At 37.6% G+C, this 21,576-nt stretch overlaps 2 protein-coding genes across 6 annotated transcripts in view; one reads left to right on the forward strand and one right to left on the reverse strand.

Annotated features, from left to right (window-relative positions):
* Nucleotides 1-7,529, reverse strand: part of PANK1 (pantothenate kinase 1) — a 109,782-nt gene extending 102,253 nt beyond the window's left edge. Inside the window, exons 1-3 of one of the 5 annotated variants that reach the window (XM_047702161.1) lie at nt 7,315-7,529; nt 6,937-7,007; nt 1,045-1,181 (exon numbers count right to left, since the gene is read on the reverse strand). The gene's annotated coding sequence lies outside the window, so the exon portion shown is untranslated. Of the gene's footprint in view, nt 1-1,044; nt 1,182-6,709; nt 6,775-6,936 lie in introns of those variants that run through there. The other 4 variants (XM_047702159.1, XM_047702160.1, XM_047702163.1 and 1 more) reach the window with 4 other exon arrangements.
* A 130-nt stretch (nt 7,530-7,659) lies between these two features.
* Nucleotides 7,660-21,576, forward strand: part of KIF20B (kinesin family member 20B) — a 114,618-nt gene continuing 100,701 nt past the window's right edge. The window contains 8 exon segments of the mRNA XM_047702805.1: nt 7,660-7,710; nt 10,937-11,084; nt 16,389-16,475; nt 16,576-16,692; nt 17,299-17,437; nt 17,997-18,181; nt 20,484-20,520; nt 20,993-21,220. Of these exon segments, the coding sequence (XP_047558761.1) occupies nt 10,938-11,084; nt 16,389-16,475; nt 16,576-16,692; nt 17,299-17,437; nt 17,997-18,181; nt 20,484-20,520; nt 20,993-21,220 (940 nt within the window). The 5' untranslated portion in view covers nt 7,660-7,710; nt 10,937.

Here is a 21,576-nt window from a genome sequence, read left to right on the forward strand (position 1 = left end):
AATGCATTACACATATTGGGTACCTTCAGAAATTAGATATTAATTCTTTCTTGAAATCTCATTCTGAGAAGGGCTTGCTTTAGACCGAAGGCTTCTTAAGGGTAGAAACATTTGATGCATATTGGGTGCTTGACAAATTTTTGTTGAATCTGCCATTGAAACCTTTGTAATCAATATATAATCAGTTTCAGGGCTGAAAAACTATGTCAGTCCCACTTTTGGAGGTGGCTTTGCACAGAAGGTAGGCACTTGGTCTTCTTTTAACAGAATTACAGGGGTGTTGGGTTTAACCTTTGAGAGGCCGTAGAATGCAGTGGTTAACTGTACACCCTATAGAGCCAGATTACCCAGATTCCAATTCCATTGTTTACTATGTACACACATTTAAGAGGTGACTATGAAACATGCGTCAGGCACTTTCATAAGTACTTTACAAATATTACCTGAATGAAACTTCTTAACACTTCCATGTTAATCTCTGTGGTAGCTTTACTACTCTTTACTAGCTCCATGCCTCAGGTTTCTTTTCTAAAATATTTAATTTATTTATTTGACAGAGATCACAAGTGGGCAGAGAGGCAGGCAGAGAGAGAGGGAGAAGCAGGCTCCCCACTGAGCAGAAAGCCTGATGCGGGGCTTGATGCCAGGACCCTGGGATCATGACCTGAGCTGAAGGCAGAGGCTTTAACCCACTGAGCCACCCAGGCGCCCCCTCAGTTTTCTTTTCTGTTCAAGGGGGATAATAACAACAAAACACCTCACAGGGTTTACCATTAAGATTGAGTGAATATAAAGTGCTTAGTCTCTGGCACATGGCAAGTTAGCTGTGACTGGTAGAGTACCAGTAGAGGCTGTGAGGAGAGAAGGAAATCAGCTTAATGTAATTTAACAATTTCTTCATCTTATGCTAATGCTCAGTTCAAGGGGACAGATGGAATTATTTGGAATGGGGACGATATTTGAAGCATCTCTGTCAAGTTGGCTCTGTTTCTAAGGGAAAACCCAGTGGCTGGTGCTGAAATGGAAAATATAGGGAAAAAGTACCTCTGAAACCTGTCCACTTTTCTGTATCTGCGAATTCACGTTATCATCTCTTGCCGGGATGGCTGCTGTCGTCTGTCTCCTAACCGGTTCAGCAACTCTTCTTTGGCTGCCTTCATTCTCTGCTCCAGGAGATTAACCTTTCAAAACACAGAGGAAAAATTAGATTGTATTGTTCTCATGCTTAAAACAGTCCACTGGTTTCTCATTGTCCTTAGATTAAGGACGTAAATCAGTGCTTAGTTGACTGAGTCTTGTAGGATCCAGTCTTGGCCTGTCCCTGCAAACTTGGTTTGGGCCATCCCTCCCCACAGTCTTCACCCTAGCCACATCTGCCTTCATTCATTGTTCAACAAATATTTATTTTATCACCATGGATTTATATAGTCACAGTGACCAGGAGAAACACAGTTCTTGTACTCAAAGAACTTATAATTGAGGAGGTGGGGGAACAACAAACACAACAAAAATCAGATGAATATAATAACTGCTGGTGGTATATAAGTATGAAAATAGAATTGAGCTCACAAATTTAAAAAAAGGGGGCCCATTGGGATAAGGTAGACAGGAAGTCTTCTCTTAGAAGTTACTATTATAGGGGCACCTGGGTGGCTCAGTGGGTTGAACCTCTGCCTTTGGCTCAGATCATGATCCCAGGGTCCTGGAATTGAGCCCCGTACCGGGCTCTCTGCTCAGTGGGGAGCCTGTTTCCCACTCTCTCTCTGTCTGCTGCTCTGCCTACTTGTGATCTCTCTCTCTGTCAAATAAATAAATAAATAAAATCCTAAAAAAAAAAAAAAAAGAAGTTACTATTATAGAGAGATCTAAAGGGGAAAGAACAGTGAGCCACATGACGAAGGGGGGGGAGGGAACAACCAATGCAAAGGTTCATATATGCGAGAGAGAACCTGGTAAGTACGCAGAGCAGACACCCTCATTGCATAAAGGGAAGAGGGAAGTGAGGTTGGCCAGTGGGTGATCCTACAAGGCCTGACAGATCATGGTAAAGAATTAGAATTTTTTTTTTCCTTTTTACTTTAGAAAATCTCAAAATTGTTTTTAAAAATTAGAAGTGTAGCACAATGTACATTGTTTCATGTAGAGACGATGATCCACCTAGATCCAGCAGTTATTACCTTTTTACCACATTTGCTTTTTTGTTCCTATTTTCCCTGTTCTATTTTCTTGTTCCCTCTCATTTCTCTTTTGTTTTTGCTTCATTTTTCGGCCAAATCTTTTGAAGGTAAGTTGCTGAATAGTGAAGCAAGTTATCTTCCCCAAACAATCTTCTACATAGTCACAGATTATCACATGCCAAAACATTTAATATTGGTCCAGTATTATCTTATAGTCCGTATTTAAGTTTCTCCAACTGTCCACAAAATGTTTTTCTGTAGTTACTTCTTAAAAAAAATAAAACAATTATGGACCAAGATTTATGAATTTTGTTTGTAATATTTGTCTCCTGACTAATGCAATCCTCCACCTAGTTTTTTTTTTTCCCTTGACGCTGACACTATTTCCCTTGACATTTTTTGAAGAACCTAGGCCTGTTGTCTTTTACAGTGTTCTATATTGTTTTTGTTTTGTTTCTTCATAGTTAGATTTAGGTTAAACATTTCTGGCACAGATATCATCAGGTGATAAATTGCTCCATTGTTGGTGATGCTGTTTCCTCATTTGGCTAAGGTATATCTAATAAATAAATCTCTATGTTGTAATATTACCTTTCCCTTTATGGTTGTGAAATCATCTCTAGGACGCTCTTTGAGATAGTGTTAAAGTCCTGTTCCCCAACAACCTTTCAGCCAATGATTTTAGCATTTCATTTCATTTCAGCCACTGTTTCAGCATGTATCTATAAGATTTTATTTATTTGCCAGAGGGAGAGAGAGAGAGAGATTGAGTGAGCACACACGCATGGGTAGCAGGAGGCAGAGGGAGAAGCAGGACTCAATCCCAGGACCCAGGGATCATGACCAGAGCTGAAGACTGATGCTTAAACACCTGAACCAACCAGGCATCCCTACCCATATTAATTTTTATATTGGAAAGTGCAAAATGGGGATTTTCTATTTATTGTTTCATTTGTATTCATTAACTGGCATTCCTGTGTAAAGAACTTTTCATTTTTATTTCATTTCTCCCTTTCATGGAGACAACTTAAAAAAAATTAAATCTGTTTGGTTTCTCACCACATTATTACTCTTTTCAATGCTCAAATTGCTTCAAGTGTGATCAACAGCAGCTCTGTTAATCCAGGTCCAATATCCTTTGAAATGTCCCTGTTAATCTCTAAGAACTTCTTTGGTTTCTGAGAAGAATGTTCTAGGCTCATTTTGCAATTTCTTTGCTCCAGGTATGAATTAGCCTTCTCTCCAAGGAGCACTATTTCCTTTTAGTGATGAATGGTATTTAGCAACTGTGTGGGTGGCTTGATGCTAGGTGTGCTTCTTCTCACTGGGGAGTTGGGGTTTCTATGCCTCTAGGCCCTGTTAATGGACCAATTGAGATTAAAAAAAAAAATCATAACTTGATTTTACTACCACCAATTCAAATCCAGCACTGTGGGATTCTTCCTTAGCCTCTATCATTCTGTATTTGTTATCTTCTTCTCCTACCGTGAGAACCTCAGTTCTAAGCAACATGAATCTATTTCCTCATTTGCATTGTCCTATAACTCATGCATAGTAGTTTCAAAATTGCTACACCAATACCCCTTTCAACATCAAACCTACTAGGTGAAGTTATTGATTTCTTTGCACTGTACAACTCCTAATTCCAGTTGATAGAGTACTGTGCTCAGTTAATTGACTGAATGCTTTTTCTCTGTATAGTTATGCTGGCAATTTGATATTCAAGTATGTTCATTTCTTTCTTTGTATTAAATTTTAGGGCTTGGTTTTATTTCCAGGGCTTTAGATTTGACGTTTTTCTTTTTAAAAGTTTTTTTAAAAAAAGATTATTTATTTATTTATTTGACAGAGAGATCACAAGTAGGCAGGCAGAGAGAGGGGGGAAGCAGGCTGCCCACCGAGCAGAGAGCCCGATGTGGGGCTTGATCCCAGGACCCTGAGATCATGACCTAAGCTGAAGGCAGAGGCTTAACCGAGCCACGCAGACACCCCTAGATTTAATGTTTTGAAAAGGCAAAAAAAATTTATATATATGTGTATGTATACACACACACACACACACACACATGTATATATACATATATTTATATAGGTTATTCAGAGAAGCCACACTGCCATCACTAGTCCCTGCAAAACATTCCTACCCCCACAGGGAACTATTTTCAGCTAATTTTCTGATTTAGAGTTTTTGAATTTATTTCTTAAAAAACAGGTCCAACATGTGTGTACAATGTATGTATGTATACTTTCATTTCTTCTTTCTTACACAAAACTTAGTGTATTTTTAAAGTTCTTTTATCTATTTTCTTCCCTTAAAAACATAAATATGAATTTTTTCTGAAATCACTGAAGAGCTTTAAGACAGGGAGTGACTTGATCATTACACCTTGAAATTAGTTTGGTTGCTCTACAAAGAATGTTGTGGAGGAGAGCAGGATCTTAAGCAGGAAGACAAGTTGGGAGGCTATGGTGGTCTGGGCAATGAAAAGGGAAATAGGTGTTTATTTTACTTATAACACAAAAGCACAACAGATATATTTGTTTATGAACTGAGTGAAACTGCTGAGGGAAAAGGAGGACCTAAGGATGATTCTTTTATTTGTCTTGAGTAACTGGGCAGGGACATAGTGGTGTCATTCACTGAGATGGAGATTGGGGAGGAGAGAAGTTGGGGTTTGGAGTGAAAAATCACCGTCCCATATTGAATATAGTAGAGATGTTAAGTGGGTACTCAGGTATTTGCATCTGTTTGGCTTTCAGAGGAGAGGTCTGGAAAGGACGAGGAATTTGGAAGTCACCAGTAAGGATAAAGATATTTAAAACCACGGGAGTTGATGATGTTGCCAAAAGGACGACTATAGTGGAGAGAAAAAGGTGGGTTCAGGACCAAGCTCTGAGGATGCCCATAATTTAGAGGTTAGATAGAAAAGATAGAAAAGGAGATTAAGACAGGTGGTTAGTAAGGTTGGGAGTAAACAAGGACAAAATGACTTTTTGCTGACCCAGAAGACAAATGAGGGTGGCAAGGCTCAAACATTTAACTGTGTGGCTGCTTCTGGGAGCAAGATAAAAATAAGAGAATCCATTGGATTTTTTTTTTTTTTTTTTTTTTTTTGCTTCCTCTGTATCTGGTATTATTTTTCCTATGCTTGGAATGCTTACTCCTTTCTCTCTTTTTAAAACCTGGTTAATTTCCTAATGAACTGTGGAGATGCAGATCAAACATTATTTTCTCAGATTCCCCGTGACATAGTCTTACAGCTCTTAGAATACTTCCCTTGAACCACTCAGTACAGTTGTAGTTTCTCAATTATTTGTATTTTTAAACTTGATTGGTTCTCCCATTAGAAAGTAAGCTCCTTGAGGGTTAGTGTCTATTTTGCTCACTCTCCTCCACTGTTTCTCTAACTTCCAGCCTAGCATTTGGCACATAGCAAGCAGGATTTCAATAAGTATTTGTCAAATAATAAATAAACAGAACCCCTGGAGGGTTCAGGAGGCAGGACTCAGTAACAGCTGGTAAAAGAAAGAAAGGCAGGGGTGCCTGGGTAGCTTAGTTGCATAGGATCTCCCTTCTGCTCGGGCTCTGGTAATGATTTCCCGGTCCTGGGTTGGGCTCCTGCTCAGCAGGGGAGTCTGCTTCTCCTTCTCCCTCTCCCTCTCCCTCTGCCACCTCCCCCCCACCGTTGTGTTCTCGCGCGCGCTCGTGCTCTCTCTCTCTGCCCCCCCCCCCAATAAATAAATAAATAAATAAATAATAAATAAATAAATCTTAAAATAAAAGCAATAAAGATGTTGTGAGGTATGACAAGAAACACAGATTTAGAGGTAGACCTGCCTGAAAGAGCAAAGGAGACTTTGACACTGAGTTCACCAAAGACTTTCGTCCCAGCCTGGAGAGGAGGACATAGCTTTTATTTTATCTTTCCTTGTGTCTTCCCCTTTACATTGACTTTCTCTGTTCATTTTTTTTTTTAATTTTATTTATTTGACAGACAGAGATCACAAGTAGGCAGAGAGACAGCCGGAGAGAGAGGAAGGGAAGCAGGCTCCTGGCCAAGCGGAGAGCCCGATGCGGAGCCGGATCGCAGGACCCTGGGATCATGACCTGAGCCCAAGGCAGAGGCTTTAATCCACTGAGCCACCCAGGCGCCCCTTCTCTGTTCATTTTAACTCTTGGCCTTGCATCCTCTCCTTTACTCCAAAATGGCTCACTTTAAATGGCTCACTTTAAACAAGATAAACTGAAGAGACAGTGGGAAGTTAGAGAAGAGGTAAGTGGAGGGAGATACATAGAATGATAAGGTAAGGAAGACTTGAAGTTCATCAAAGTAGGTATTCTAAAACTGCTCCTAATCAAGCAAAATAGTAAAAAATAAGACCCTATGTAAGAGGGTGGGTCTATGAAATCATTCCGCTGACTTCAATTCCCAACTCCTCCCTTAATAGCCATAGGTTTTTTAGCAAATTACTTAACCATATGAACTCAGTTTCCTCGGAATCGATAAAATGGGGATAATAATATTACCTACCTCAAAGGGCTGTTCTCAGGATTATTAAAACGATCCACTTTATATGCTTAATTTCAAGACTGCCACAAGGTAAAATTTCAATTAACCTTAGCAGTTATTTTTCTTTAAAATCAAGCACAGCAGGGAGAGGCGGCCTAAGTAATAAATGCTTGTCGTGAATATTATAGCAACACACAAAAGAACAGGATCACTTTAAAAGAAGCAGATAAGACTGTACTGGCACTTACGTTTTGAGCAAAGACCTTGCCTACGCATGGGATTTAGACTGTCACAGCACAGCGCCTGGCAGCGGTAGGTGCTTTATATTTTCGGAATGGCAAGAAAGATTAAAAAAGAAAAAAAAAAAAGAAAAGAAAATGCCTATAAAAGTCTATTCTGGGAGAAACTTATTTCGTCCGGCCAGGAGGGTCACTGGGGATGACAGGTGGGGTCAGACAGCGATAGAAGTCTCCCTCTGGGTGCGGACTGCCCTAGTTCTAAGCGACTCTCGGGGAGGCGAAGCCTGCTCCCGCCTGCGGGGACGCGTCAGGGCAGAGGCTAACTCTCCTTTCCTCCGCTCGTCCCTGGGGGAGTCACGGGGCCAAGTGCGGTGGCAGCGGCCTCACCTCCAGGCCTTTGCTACGTCTCATCTGCAGAACGGTATCCGAGACTGGCGTCCATGCCAACAGAGGTGGTAGCTGTCGCAGCAACCATGCAGCGCCCCAGCCCGCTCTGCACACCTGACTCGGCGCAGAGCTCCAGCCTTCCTCCCGCCCGCGGCCCACCAGCCCCTCCGCCCAGTGACTAGCCGCGTCCTGAGATCCGCCCCAGATTTGAAAGCTTCTTCCGGGAGCGGGTGGGAAACCCACCGCGCGAGTCTCTGCGGTCCCGGAGGTCATTCCGGAAGATCCGCCCACTCCCAGCGTTCCGTGCGCTAACTTCGCCGCCATTGTTTGAATTTGAAAACGAAAACACCGCGGTGCTGCGCGTCGTAGATTGGGCGGCCCAGACAATTTTTGCAGGTGAAGCGGTGCGTCTAGGTGAGGGTGCGAAGAAGGAGGTGGGGTGACTGCGCATATACGAGGCCTGAGGCTGGGAAACGCGCTGGCGGTGTGAGTGCCTTCCGACGGGGATCGCGATGCCCGTGAGGATTCTTTCAGGAACTGGGTTGTAGGGCGATGGGTGCTCCTGGGGACAGTGGGCGCCGCCTGCGCATCGTAGGGTTGAGCCATACTACTTGGGTTGGAGCTTAAATCTTGTCTCCACCGCATATTCGCTGAGGGAGGCAAGGCAACATATTTAATCTCTCTGGGTCATCTGTTAAAAGGTCTACTAATAATAGTACTTACTTGTTTTCAGTCCTTGTGAAGATAATATAGTATGGAAAGTTGTTAGAAACAGTGCTAGTATATATTAGGCACCAGGTGTTTGCAGTCAATGTTTTTACTATTGCTTTGCTGCTGCTGCTGTTGAGGCACAGGTCTCCATTGCCAAGCCTAGTTTTCTGAATCCCCGAGGTGAGCAGTTTGCTTGGCAGGTGCTATGACCTCTTTTTGTAGGGAGCCCTGTCGCGGCCATCTGTGCGTTAATTTCCAGGCTGCCTCAGGTGCCTGGGGCTTGCCCTCTTAGGCTTTGCAGTACCAAGTGGAAGGGAGTGTGTGTGGCGAATTCAATTATTGCTCTCATCCCCCTCTTTAGAATGTTTCCCTCCATGTTGTTCCACTACCTGCTTCAGTGATTCCTGCCTGACACACCCTCTAATATTCTTTGCTGAATGATTAGTTGACACAAGTTCGTGCCTTAAGCAATCCTTGCTTAAAGTGACCAGATTCAGGTTTGCTTTTGTTGGTTTTAAAACCAAGTAGCATGTTTACCCAGAAGCAGCGATAGTGCTCTCTCTCTCTCTCTATATATATATATTTAGATGTCCAAGACCCAAGACTTCGATTTGAAAAATCATATAAAGGATTCATCAGTTAGATGATAGATATTTGAGACTGCATTTTGTGGATGACATTCAGAAACCTCATTGAGTAGCAGACTTGTTATCTTTCACCAGTGTTCAACCGTGGACTCTCACTGGAGAGAAGATAAAAGATGCAATTTTTCAGTCATGGGAACAGCCTTCTGAAATGAGAAGTGAAGTCTTGAACACTGCTGCTGCTAAAGATAATTATCACAGAAAGAGTAGTACCAATTTTTATATTTCTTTGGTTTAGAGGATTTTATTATTACTATTTAAGTCATCAGACAGGTAGTTTTTATCACTCATGCATCTCTGAATGAGTTGTAGGGGATACAGAGTAGTATAAGACAAAGAAAGTTCTTGCTGTCAAGAGATCTGTAGTCTAGTTAGGGAGAAGTTAACTTCTCACATGCACGTAGAAGTTAACCAAAAGTACAAGATGTGACAGTACGTCTCAACAATTTTATAAATGTTAAGAGGCAGTTTATTGAAACTAAACATGAACAACAACAAATACTGTAACCTTACTTTTTAAAAGAGATATAGTTATTCTTTTTTTTTTTTTTTTAAGATTTTATTTATTTATTTGACAGAGATCACAAATAGGCAGAGAGGCAGGCAGAGAGAGAGGGGGAAGCAGGCTCCATGCTGAGCAGAGAGCCCGATGTGGGGCCCGATCCCAAGACCCTGGGATCACGGCCTGAGCTGAAGGCAGAGGCTTAACCCACTGACCCACCCAGGCGCCCCTAGTTATTCTTTTTAATTCAATAATTTAATAAAAGATTTATCTGTTTTTTAAACCAGAAATTAATTGAAGACAAAGTGAAATTTATCTTCCAAGTTCATGGGCATTTCCATAAAATTTGATTTATGTGATGTCAAGCCATTGCTTTAATGTTTTTGCAAACTTTTCCTCTATGTTGTAGATCAGTGGTTATTTTTACTCTATCACATACCCCTTTTCTTAATTTTCACCCATACATTGCATGTTTGAAATATTCTATTAAACTACATTTAAGTAATTATCCCATTTTTATTATGTCACTGATTTAATAGAATAAAGACAAAAGCAGTCAAGGTATTAAACTTGTTTAAGTGTATGTTTGGTTGATCGTGTAGTTTGCTGGGCTTTGTGCACAGTAAATAATTTCCTTTGTCTTTTGGAGACTTAGGAAAAACAAAAACACAACCCTGTTGTATTGAGTTTGTGGGTTTCAGGGCTGATCAAGGAGAAAGCTATGACCACGGTATGGTGGTATCACACACAAGGAGGTTTACTGGGGTAGCACTTTGACAGGATTGCATGCAAGGGAAGTCCCCCACAGCATGAGACCTTCCAGAAAGTAGAGTGAAGGACCACTAGAACGGTAAAAAGGCAAGGGAACTAGGGGTTTGGGAGGGGAAGGAGAGGAAGAATTAGAATTGGGGGCTTATGGTCGTAAGTGATTTTTCTCTGCAGCACAGTGGGGAGTCCCAGGGTCAGAGAACTCCAAAAGGCATTAGTGGTTTCAGTCTTTTGGTCCTGAATTTGTTTGTGGTATTATTCATCTAGTAGATTGTCAATAACTATTAGAATGTTAAAATTTTTTAGTTAAAGTTTAATTTAGTTGTAACATTTTGATGCTATTCCATATTCACCTTAATTTTTAAGCCTTACAGTGTGTCAGGATGCATTATTCCATATTCACCTTAATTTTTAAGCCTTACAGTGTGTCAGGATGCATTATTCCATATTCACCTTAATTTTTAAGCCTTACAGAGTGTCACATATTACTTCACTTTTCACTTGCATTATTTGGAAGATTTCAGTAGAAAGAGTTTAATTGTGCACATAACCGAGTTTAGCTCTTAAATGCTAAAACGTTACAGAGTTTATAGGTAACATTCTCAGAAGACATTAAATAACTAAAATAACACAAGATTATAAATTACTCTTCTTTGATTTCTGAGAGGATTTCAGGCAGAGATTGAATGTTTTATACTGTTTTACGTAATGGGCTACCTTTGTTCATGAAATCTCTTTGGATGAATCTACCTATAGGTTGGGTCATATGAGTAGTAGTGGTAGGCTGTGGCCATTATTATTTGATTCAGAGTCTGTAAATACTTTGGTCATTGTCTTTTCCCTGGGTCATCATGTTACAGATGAGGCAGTCTAATGTTTTCCTTCTTTGGAAACCTAGTTATATGGGGTTAGTAGTGGACTGGACTCAATTCTTAAACCATGGGTGGCTTAGATGCTAATTTATTAAGATTATCTGAAGTTACTGTTATTTTTGCAGAATGGAATCTAATTTAAATCAAGATGGAGTGCCTAGACCATCTTATGTTGTTAGTGCTGACCCAATTGCAAGGCCTTCGGAAATAAATTTTGATGGCGTTAAGCTTAATCTCTCTCGTGAATTTTCCTTAGTTGCTTCAAGCACTGAGGTAAGTACAAGAAAAGTTTTATGTTGATTATCGTGATTGAGTGGAAATGTGTGTGGCACACACACACTTGCCGACAGGTATGACCAGAGCTTTCTAGACTTTGTGGGTTTGAGGCAACCTTCTATCTCAGTAATTTTTTCGTGGCACCCTAAATATATCAGTACTACTTCTAAGTAGTAGGTCCAAACTACTTAATATATAACTATCTATACTTAACCAAGAGCCATTTGAAAAAATTAATGTAAATTAAAAAGATTACTTTAAGAATTACCACAGTTATTTAATGTAAAGGTAATAACCTTTTGAGGGCACCTGGGTGGCTCAGTAGGTTAAGTATCTGCCTTTGGCTCAGGTCATGGTTGCAGGGTCCTGGGATTAAGCCCTGCATCAGACTTCCTGTTCTTCGGGAAGCCTGCTTCTCCCTCTCCTACTCCCCATGCCTGTGTTCCTGCTCTCGCTCTCTCTCTCTGTCAAATAAATAAATAAAATCTTAAAAAAAAAAAAAAAAGATAATACCTTCTGGCCACTTCATAACTTTTCAAGATTTGGAATCAGATTAGGTATTGCCAACTTTATTTCCTATTCTTCTTTGTTTTGGGGTAGTACTTTTTATTTTAGTTTTTTTAATCACAGCAACCATTGAAAATCTAGCTTCACTGAGATATGACAACAAAAGAAATAGTATGATCTAACATTGAAACTGTGAGTTACTTGAAGCTAATCGTTCATGGTGTTCAACATATGACAAGTATGTTGAACTATGCCTGTGATTCCCTCAAAAATGTAAAATATTCCACTATACCCCTAGGAATTGCAGGCCTTAGTTAAATTAAAATAACTCAATAGCGTTTAAGAAGTAAAAGTCCTTTCTACCACCCTACCTACTACCACTGTTGTGTGTCTCTGTAGACGTTATTCCTTTTTTTAAAAAAAAAGATTTATTTATTTGTTATTTAAGAGATAAAGGGAGAAAGGAGGAGAGAGAGAGTTCCAGCAGGGTGAGCTGTAGACTCCCCCACTGAACCTGCAGCCTGATGGAGGCTCCATTCTAGGACCCTGAGATCCTGACCTGAACCAAAATCACAAGAGTCCGCCATTTCACTGACTGAGCCACCCAGCTGCCGCTAGAGTTTATTTCTTACACATTTACTTTTCAATCCATTTATATCCTCTTTGTTATATTTTCTATTGTTAATTTTGATGCCTTAGAGAGATGGACTATTTTAAAGAATGATGGAAGGGGAACATAAATTAAAAAAATAATACTTAGTAAATATCCATCATATGCCAGGGTTTTTTACTTGAGCTCATTTAATCATAAATCAAGAAAGAGGGGTGCCTGGGTGTCTCAGTTGGTTGAGCATCCAATTCTTAACTTCAGCTCAAGTCACAATCTCAGGGTCATGGGATGAAGCCTCATGTCTGGGCTGTGCACTCGGGGAGCCCACTTGGGGTTTGCTCTCTCCCTCTTTCTGCCCCTCCCCACCTCTTGCATTCTCTTTTTCTCTCTCTAAAATAAATAAATAAATAAATCTTAAAAAAAAAAATCAAGAAAGAAGGTAAAAAGGGAGGAAGGGATAAGTGCCTCTTGGTATTTACGTGGAGCCATGCATCATGTAGTCTTTTATGTCTGCCTTCTTTCACTTAACACAAGGGGCTATAAGCAATGGACTGTTTTTGTTTTGCTCACAAGCCAAGAATTCCTTTTGTGTTGAATCTAAAACGTCATAGCGACACCCAAGGTCATCTGGATTTTCCAGGACTTTAATAGTTTTGTGTTTTACATTTAGGGTTGTATCCATTTTGAATTCATTTTTGTGACGGGTATAAGATTAATTTTCCTAGACTAAGTTTACTGTATGTGGATGTTTAGTTGTTGCAGCACCACTTGTTGAAAAGACTTATTTTTGCTCCATTGTATTGCCTTTGCTTCTTTGTTAAAGATGAGTAGACTGTATTTGTGGGCGTCTACTTCTGGGCTCTATGTTCTGTTCCATTGATGGATTCTGTTCTTTTGCCAGTTCTTTTGCTGTCTTGAGTACTGTAGCTTTATAGTATGTCTTGAAGTTGTATGCTGTCAGTCCTTCAACTTTGATATACTCCTTCAATTTTATATTGGCTTTTCTGGGCAGTCTTTATTTTAAGCCATTCTAATAGATGTAATGGTATCACATTGGTATTTACATTTAACTTAATAACTAAAGATATTGAACATGTTTTCATGTGATTATTTTTCATTAGTGTTTTTTTAGTGAAGTGTCAATTTAAATCTTTGCCCATTTAAAAAAATTGGGTTGTTTGTTTTTATATTATTATTTAATTTTAAGTATCCTTTATATTTTTCAGATGCATTGGTTTGTCATGTATATACTTTATAATTTTTCCCAGTTTATGGCTTGCCTGTTATCCCTTACTAGTGTTTTTTTTGAAGAACAGAAGTTTTTAATTTAATCAAATTTTTTTTTTCTATTATGGATGGTCCTTTTGGTGTCATATTTAAGAAATCTTTGCCTACGGGCACTTGGGTGGCTCAGTTGGTTAAGCGTCTGCCTTCAGCTCAGGTCATGATTTCAGGGTCCTGGGATCGAGTCCCATGTTAGGCTTTTTGTTCAGCAGGGGAGCCTGCTTCTCCCTCTCCTTCTCCCCCTGCATGCCGCTCCCCCTGCTTGTGTTCTGTCAAATAAGTAGATAAAATCTTTACAAAAAAAAAAAAAAAGAAAGAAATTTTTGCCTAACTCAAGTCCACAAAGATTTTCTTCTGTGTGTTCTTTATAGAAGTTTTACAGGTTTAATTTTACATTTAGGATATGATCCATTTTAAATTAATTTTTAAATACAATGTGAACTGTGTATCCAGATTCTTTTTTTTTTTTTTTTTAATGTATAGGTATCCAGTTGTTCTAGCCTGATTTGTTGAAAAAGCTGTGCTTTCTGTACTCCATTTCTTTTCCACCTTTATCATCAATCAGATGTCCTGTGTAGGGGTTTATTTCTAAATATTTTTTCATTTATTTGTCTTTCTGCCAGTACCCCACTGTTTTGATCATTGTAGTGTTGAAATCAGGTAGTCTTGTTCTGTTAGCCCACAAAATTTTTTTCATAGTTGTTTTGACTATTCTAGGTACTTTGCATTTCTTTCTTTCTTTCTTTTTTTTTTTTTTTTAAGATTTTATTTACTTATTTGACAGAGATCACAAGTAGGCAGAGAGGCAAGCGGGGGGCGGCGGGAGGGTGGCAGGGGAGAAGCAAGCTTCCTGCTGAGCAGAGAGCTGGATGCGGGGCTCCATCCCAGGACCCTGAGATCATGACCTGAGCCTACTGCAGAGGCTTAACCCACTGAGCCACCCAGGCGCTCCTCTACGTGAATTTTAAAATGAGCTTGTCATTTGCCACAACAAAAGCCTCTTGGGATTTTGATTGCCGTTGTATTGAATCTATAGATCAGTCTTGGAAGAATTGACATCTTAACAATATTGAGTTTACCAAAACGATGAGCAAGGTGTATCTCAATTTCTTTTGGTCTCCTTTATTTCTCTGAACATTGTTTTGTAGTTTTCAAGGAATAGCCCTTTCACATCTTTTGTCAGATTTATCCCTTAAGTATTTCATGATTTTTGATGCAATTCCAAATGGTATTGCTTTTTAAAATCAATTTCTGACTTTTTCCCCAGTATATAAAAGAATAATTGATTTTTCATATTGGTCTTATATCCTGTTACATTGCTAAACTCATTTAATAGTTCAAGTAACGTTTTGGTAGATTTTATTTGATTTTTGCATATAGATAATAATGTTGTCAGTGAATGAAGACAATTTTATTTCTTCCTGATCTGGATGCCCTTCTTTTCTTTTCGGGATGCCCTTCTTTCCTTTCCTTTCCTTTTCCATTTCCTTTCTTTTCTTTTTCCTAATTACATTTACTGGATCCTCTAGTACAGAGCTGAATAAAAATGGTGAGATCAGAAATCCTCATATTGTTATTTATCTTGCTATTCATCTTAGATTCAGTCTTTCACCATTAAATGTGATGTTAGCTGTAGGTTTTTGTAAATGTCCTTTGTCAGGTGAAGGAAGTTTCTGTCTATTCCATTTTGCTGAGAATTATTATGAATGGATGTTGAATACTTATGTCAATTTCATGTCATCATTCAAATGCTTTTTTTTTTAATATTTATTAGAGAGAGAGAGAGAGAAAGCACGAGCAGGTGTGAGGCTGAGGGAGAGGGACAAGTAGACTCCCCACTGATCAGGGAATTCTACCTGGGGCTCCATCCCAGGACTCTGGGATCATTCCCTGAGCTGAAGGCAGTTGCTTAACGAACTGAGCCACCCAGGCGCCCTTAGAGATAAACATTGCTTTATTCTTTTAGTGTGGTTATTTACCCAAATTGATTTTTCAATGCTAAATTGACCTTGCATTCCTGAGATAAAACAGTTTTGGTCAGGATGTATTATCTTATTTTATATATTGGCTAATACTTTATTAGGGAATTTTTCCATCTATCTTAATTAGGGATATTTTTCTGTAGTTTCTTCCGGGGATATCTTTGTCATATTGTGGTACCAGGGTTATGTCATACTCAAAATTAGTTGAAAAGTGTTCTTTTTATTTTCTTAAAGGCTTCTCTATGATTGGTATGATTATATCCTAAAGTGTTTGAGAGAATTGACTAATAAATTACCAGGGACTGGAGTTTTTTTGTGAGATTATTTTGTTTATTTGAATATAAGTTGAATTTCTTTAATAGATATAGAACTGTTCAGATTTTCTAGTCCCTGGGTACTTTTTTTTTTTTTTTTTTTTTTAGTAAGGTGTACTTAAGTAGTTATTTCCTTTTTATTAAAAAAAAACACATTTCTTTAGAATTATTTTAAGAAATGAACTAAACTTATTTCTTCCCCAAATGAAGGAGTAAAGAGAATGCTGTATAGCAAAAAAATTTGAGATGGAATTGAGCATTTCGGTTAATAGACTATTCTGTTGCATGTAATTTATTCTAGAGTACTTAGAACCCTATTTTTATTTAGTTATAAAGGTGAGGATTTTATGGAAAAGAGGCATATTGTAAGCTTCAAGTATAAATATAGAAGGTAGAGGAAACAGTCTTTTGCGGTGTTTTTTTTTAAAGTAGATTTGCTTCTCTTTAGACATATAGAGTGATTACAAACGGAAGAATCACGGTTTGCTTAGGGGTTCTCTGTAGTCTCAGTTAGTTATAGTAATAGCCACTTAAAGAAAGGTGATTTCTGAAAAGCCATATTTTGCATTTTAAAAATATAGTTATTTTGTTCTTCTTTTTTAAGGCAAATAGTTTGGAATCCAAAGATTATCTCCAGGTTTGTCTTCGAATAAGACCGTTTACACAGTCAGAAAAAGAACATGAGTCTGAGGTTTGTGGTGACTTTAATTGGGTTTTACTTTCATTAAATGGACAAAATGTCATTGTTTTTATTTATTGTGGGATTATTTATGTTTATTTATGTGTTCTAGGGCTGTGTGTATATGCTGGACTCACAGACCATTCTGCTGAAAGATCCTCAAAGCATCCTTGGTCGGTTAAGTGAGAAAAGCTCTGGACAGATGGCACAGAAATTCAGTTTTTCCAAGGTAAGTACTTATGTGAAATTGGAGATTTTTCTTTTAAGTAGAAGCGATTTGACTTAGGCTAAATAGCTACATAATTGTATATAATGAACTATACATATCATGTGCTTATGGAACTTAGGTGTTAGGCACTGGTATTTTTTTCTGAAGAGTAGGACTCAAATTTCAGGTTTATAAATATATAATTGGAAGTGAATAGATTATAGTTTTTTAAACTTTTTTTGTTTTAAGAAATGTTCTTTTCAAAATTTAGATGAAAACTTGATTGACTAGGTCAGATTTCTATCCTGAAAACTTTCTGACAGTAATTAAAATATCATGTGTATTTGTGAGAGTTGGGGATATGGCACCTATCCTAAGTATATGAATCTTGTAAGAGATCTTTTAAGTTTTTGAAGCATGAGGGGTGCCTGGCGGGCTCAGTCAGGGGAGCCCATAACTCTTGGTATCAGGGTCATGAGTTTGAGCCCCATGTTGGCTGTAGAGATTACTTAAATAAATAAATAAGCTTAAAAAATAAAATTTTAAAACATGAGTTATGGGGGTAGAACTGATTGTAAAAATTTACTTGAATTTTCTAAAAAAGCTTGTTTTAAAAATGCTTATTAGGTTTTTGGCCCAGAAACTACACAGAAGGAATTCTTCCAGGGTTGCATTATGCAGCCGGTAAAAGACCTCTTGAAAGGACAGAGTCGGCTGATTTTTACTTACGGGCTAACCAATTCAGGAAAAACATATACATTTCAAGGTAAACTTAATATTTTTGCTGGAAAGGATTAAAGCACTAATATGCCCTCATTCTCATAATACTTGCATGTAGTTATGTTTCCATTACCTAATACATTTGCTCCATTTTTAATACTAATAGCATTTTGAATGTGTATTGCTGATGGGTTTTGATTCAGATTGATTTAATTCGTTTGTGAAATTGCTTTACCCATATGATAGAGAATGAGATGATAAAAATTCAGAAAAAAGATTTATGTGACATAGTGAATTAAGCATGGATAACCAAGGAAGCATTTTGTTTACTTTTATACTTTGTGATTATGGGTGATTGCAAATGTTATGGCTGATCTGAATGGAAATTTTCAGATTTTGCACCAGTAGAATAGTTGATAAAATGTCCCATTATACAATGAAGAGCAAAGTGATGGAAAACTGAGTAATCCTTCAACTTCTTTTGCTTTTGTCATAGCTGTTTACTCTTGCCTATTGGTGGTATAAAAGGAACCTTGGTAATCCAGGAATGTTTTCCACTTTCCTAATACTCTAAGAGAGTATAAAACAAAAATTCTTTCTCATAGGCACAGAAGAAAATATTGGTATTCTGCCACGAACTTTGAATGTATTATTTGATAGTCTTCAGGAAAGGCTGTACACAAAGATGAACCTTAAACCACATAGATCTAGAGAATATTTACGGTTATCACCACATCAAGAGAAAGAAGAGGTTGCTAGCAAAAGTGCATTGCTTCGGCAAATTAAAGAGGTATGGGAGTAGTCTAGTATGTGAAAAATATATACATTATGATCTTCTATAAGCTCTTTGTTTCAGCTTATATTAAAATATTTTGTGATGGTGGTGGTGATGGTGATCATTGTCTTTTCTTTTTGAGAAAAGTATAAACTTGTTTTGAATGCCTCTCTTCTTGCTTTGTATTGTACAAATAACAGAAACGTTTAAACAGTACACATGTGAATGGTTCTGAAATTTTTTTTGGTTGTTGTAGGGACTACTATATGTAATGATTAAAAATTTTTGAATTGTAGAAGTAATTTGTACATACAAAATCTAATCAAGGGAATGTGAGAAATAAAAAGTGATCATTTCTTATAACATTTATCTGTTAGGTTATATTGGCCTCTTTTCTTTCTTTCCTCAATCAGTTTTTCACAGAAAGGTTTTTTTTCTTTAAAGATTTTATTTATTTATTTGACAGACAGAGATCACAAGTAGGCAGAGAAGCAGGCAGAGAGAGGAGGAAGCAGGTTCTCTGCAGAGCAGAGAGCCCGACGTGGGGCTCCATCCCAGGATCCTGGGATCATGACCCGAGCCGAAGGCAGAGGCTTTAACCCACTGAGCCACTCAGGCGCTCCACACAAAGTTTTTTGTAAAGGAATATTTGTTTATTCCTGTTTCTTACATATTTTATGTCCATTTTCAGACATTTATCCTATTCAAGATTGTTAAAACCAGTAACAGTTTTTATAGATAGTTGCATAATATTGATGGGGTTCTTTTTTTTTTTTTTAAGACATTTAGAAATCAGGGATTCAAGGTAATAAAATATTTTTTGCTCAGCGAGTTCAGAATTTAGAGTCCATGATTAAGATCTCTGAAAGTAAAATAGTGAGTATAAATAAAAATTATGGAAATTGGTACAGAATAGCAAAGAAAATTCTTGGAGGAAGTGGAAGTCATTAATAATGAAAAAACTTCCCTCACAAGTTATCCAGTTAAAACATAGTCTATGAAGTTATTAAAATATTAGAAAAATGAAATCACGCTTTCATATATTTGTAAAATGTGTTTTTAGAAAATGGTTTGGCAATACTGTGAGTGAGAACTTAAAAATTTTTCATATCTTTTCATCCACTAATTCACATTTAGGGATATATCCTAAGGAACTAATTAGAGTGCAGGGAAAAAAATGATAAAGATATATATCTTAGTATTATTTTTACTGACATAACTTTGTAGATGATCTAAATGGTTAGTAGTAGGGGAATAATTAATGTATTTCACATCTTTTTGATTACACAGCCACCATTACTTGTTTATAAATAATTTTTAAACATAGTAAGTAAAAGTAAAAGCTGTCAGTGTAATAAGTGTGGAGAATAGAATAGAAAGGAATATATTGAAATATTACTAGTAATTGTGAGTGGCAGGGATCATATGTGATGATATATATATATATTTTTTAAAGATTTTATTTATTTACTTGACAGAGATAGAGAGCATAAGTAAGCAGAGCAGCAGGCAGAGGGAGAGAGAGAAGCAAGCTGTCTGCTAAGCAGGGAGCCTGATGCAGGGCTCGATCCTAGGACCCTGGGATCATGACCTGAGCCGAAGGCAGCTGCTTAACCAATTGAGCCACCCAGGCGTCCCTGATATTCTTTTTTTTTTTTTTTAAAGATTTTATTTATTTATTAGACAGACAGAGATCACAAGTAGGCAGAGAGGCAAGCAGAGAGAGAGGAGGAAGCAGGCTCCCTGCTGAGCAGAAAGCCCAATGCATGGCTTGATCCCAGGACCCTGGAATCATGACCTGAGCCGAAGGCAGAGGCTTTAACCCACTGAGCCACCCAGGCGCCCCCTTGATATTCTTTTTAATACTCTTTTGTGGTTTCCCAGATTTCTTTTTTTTTTTTTTTTTATTTATTTATTTATTTATTTATTTATTTATTTATTTATTTATTTATTTATTTGACAGACAGAGATCACAAGTAGGCAGAGAGGCAGGCAGAGAGAGAGAGAGAGAGAGGAGGAAGCAGTTTAACCGCTGAGCAGAGCGCCAATGTGGGGCTTGATCCCAGGACCCTGGGATCATGACCTCGGCTGAAGGCAGAGGCTTTAACCTACTGAGCCACCCAGGCGCTCCTCCCAGATTTCTTATTTTGAGACCCTGTTATTTAACTAGGGGAAAGAATTAATAGTGGTCGTTGAAATTGAGTAGATGAAAGGTTGTGATTTGAATGGTGACTTATTCAGATAGATAATTGATGTACTTGTTATTTAACCTTAACTAAAAATGGTTTTTAACTTAAAAAAAATTGTTCCTTTTTAGGTTGTGATGCAGAATGATAGTTATGATACTCTTTATGGTAAGGTTTCCTTTCTCACTTACTTTTCAAATGTTTATTATATGAAATACATTTGAATAGCTTTTAATTTTTGAATCACTCCTAGTGACTTAATTTTTTTAATAACAATAATTATAAGAAAATGGTACATACTATATGAAATATCAATCACTAAAGTTTTATTTGGATTTAATATCACAAGGAATCCCTTTCACTTGTAACTTTCATGTAGAATTCAAAAGAGATATTATTTTTTCTTTGTCCCTTACAGGTAATTTCAATTTGATTCATTGGAATTCTTTCAAAAAGAAAAGAAAGATAAAAAGCAGCCAAGCTTTAGTTAATACAGATTTTTTTTTTAACATCTGTTTTGGTCCAAAAAGTAACCTTGCTGAAAGATTAAGGTTACTTAGTTTTTCAGGTTCTTGATCTGTCTTATGTCAGTTTTAGCCAGTTTTTAAATTTTGTGATTATCCTTTTCTATTTTTTGTAGGAAGTTTAACCAGCTCTTTGAATATCCCAGAGTTTGAAGAATCCATGAAAGACTGTGAACAAGCTAGCTTGAATATGGATAATAATATAAAATTTTCTGTGTGGGTTTCTTTCTTTGAGATTTACAATGAATGTATTTATGACTTGTTTGTTCCCGTATTATCTAAGTTCCAAAAGAGAAAGATGCTACGCCTTTCGCAAGATGTAAAGGGCTATTCTTTTATAAAAGGTATAGTAATGAATGCTTTTTATTTTACTGCTCTGAAGTTTCTTTCTAGGCTTTGTTACAGCAAGCTGGAGATAGAAAATTTTTATATTAATCATTAACATCAACATAGTAAGAGAAGTTTGTGCTTTGGAGGTATGTTTTGGTATGTTAATTAAACCTGAGTGTAAAGGGGTCAGGGTTGATACTGTTTTGCTTGAGTATCATTGGTAGGATTTTGGGAGGTCGGAAAAGCTGTGTGTGTTGATATTCACATTATTCTGCTGCTTTGTAGCAGCTATGAAGCTATGGATATGTATCTGCTCTTCCACAGTGGTGTTTTTCCAACTTTATAAAATCACTACTTAAAGTAGAAGTAC

Source organism: Lutra lutra, chromosome 14 (genome assembly GCF_902655055.1).
Source record: "Lutra lutra chromosome 14, mLutLut1.2, whole genome shotgun sequence".
NCBI classification, from domain to species: Eukaryota; Metazoa; Chordata; class Mammalia; order Carnivora; family Mustelidae; genus Lutra; species Lutra lutra.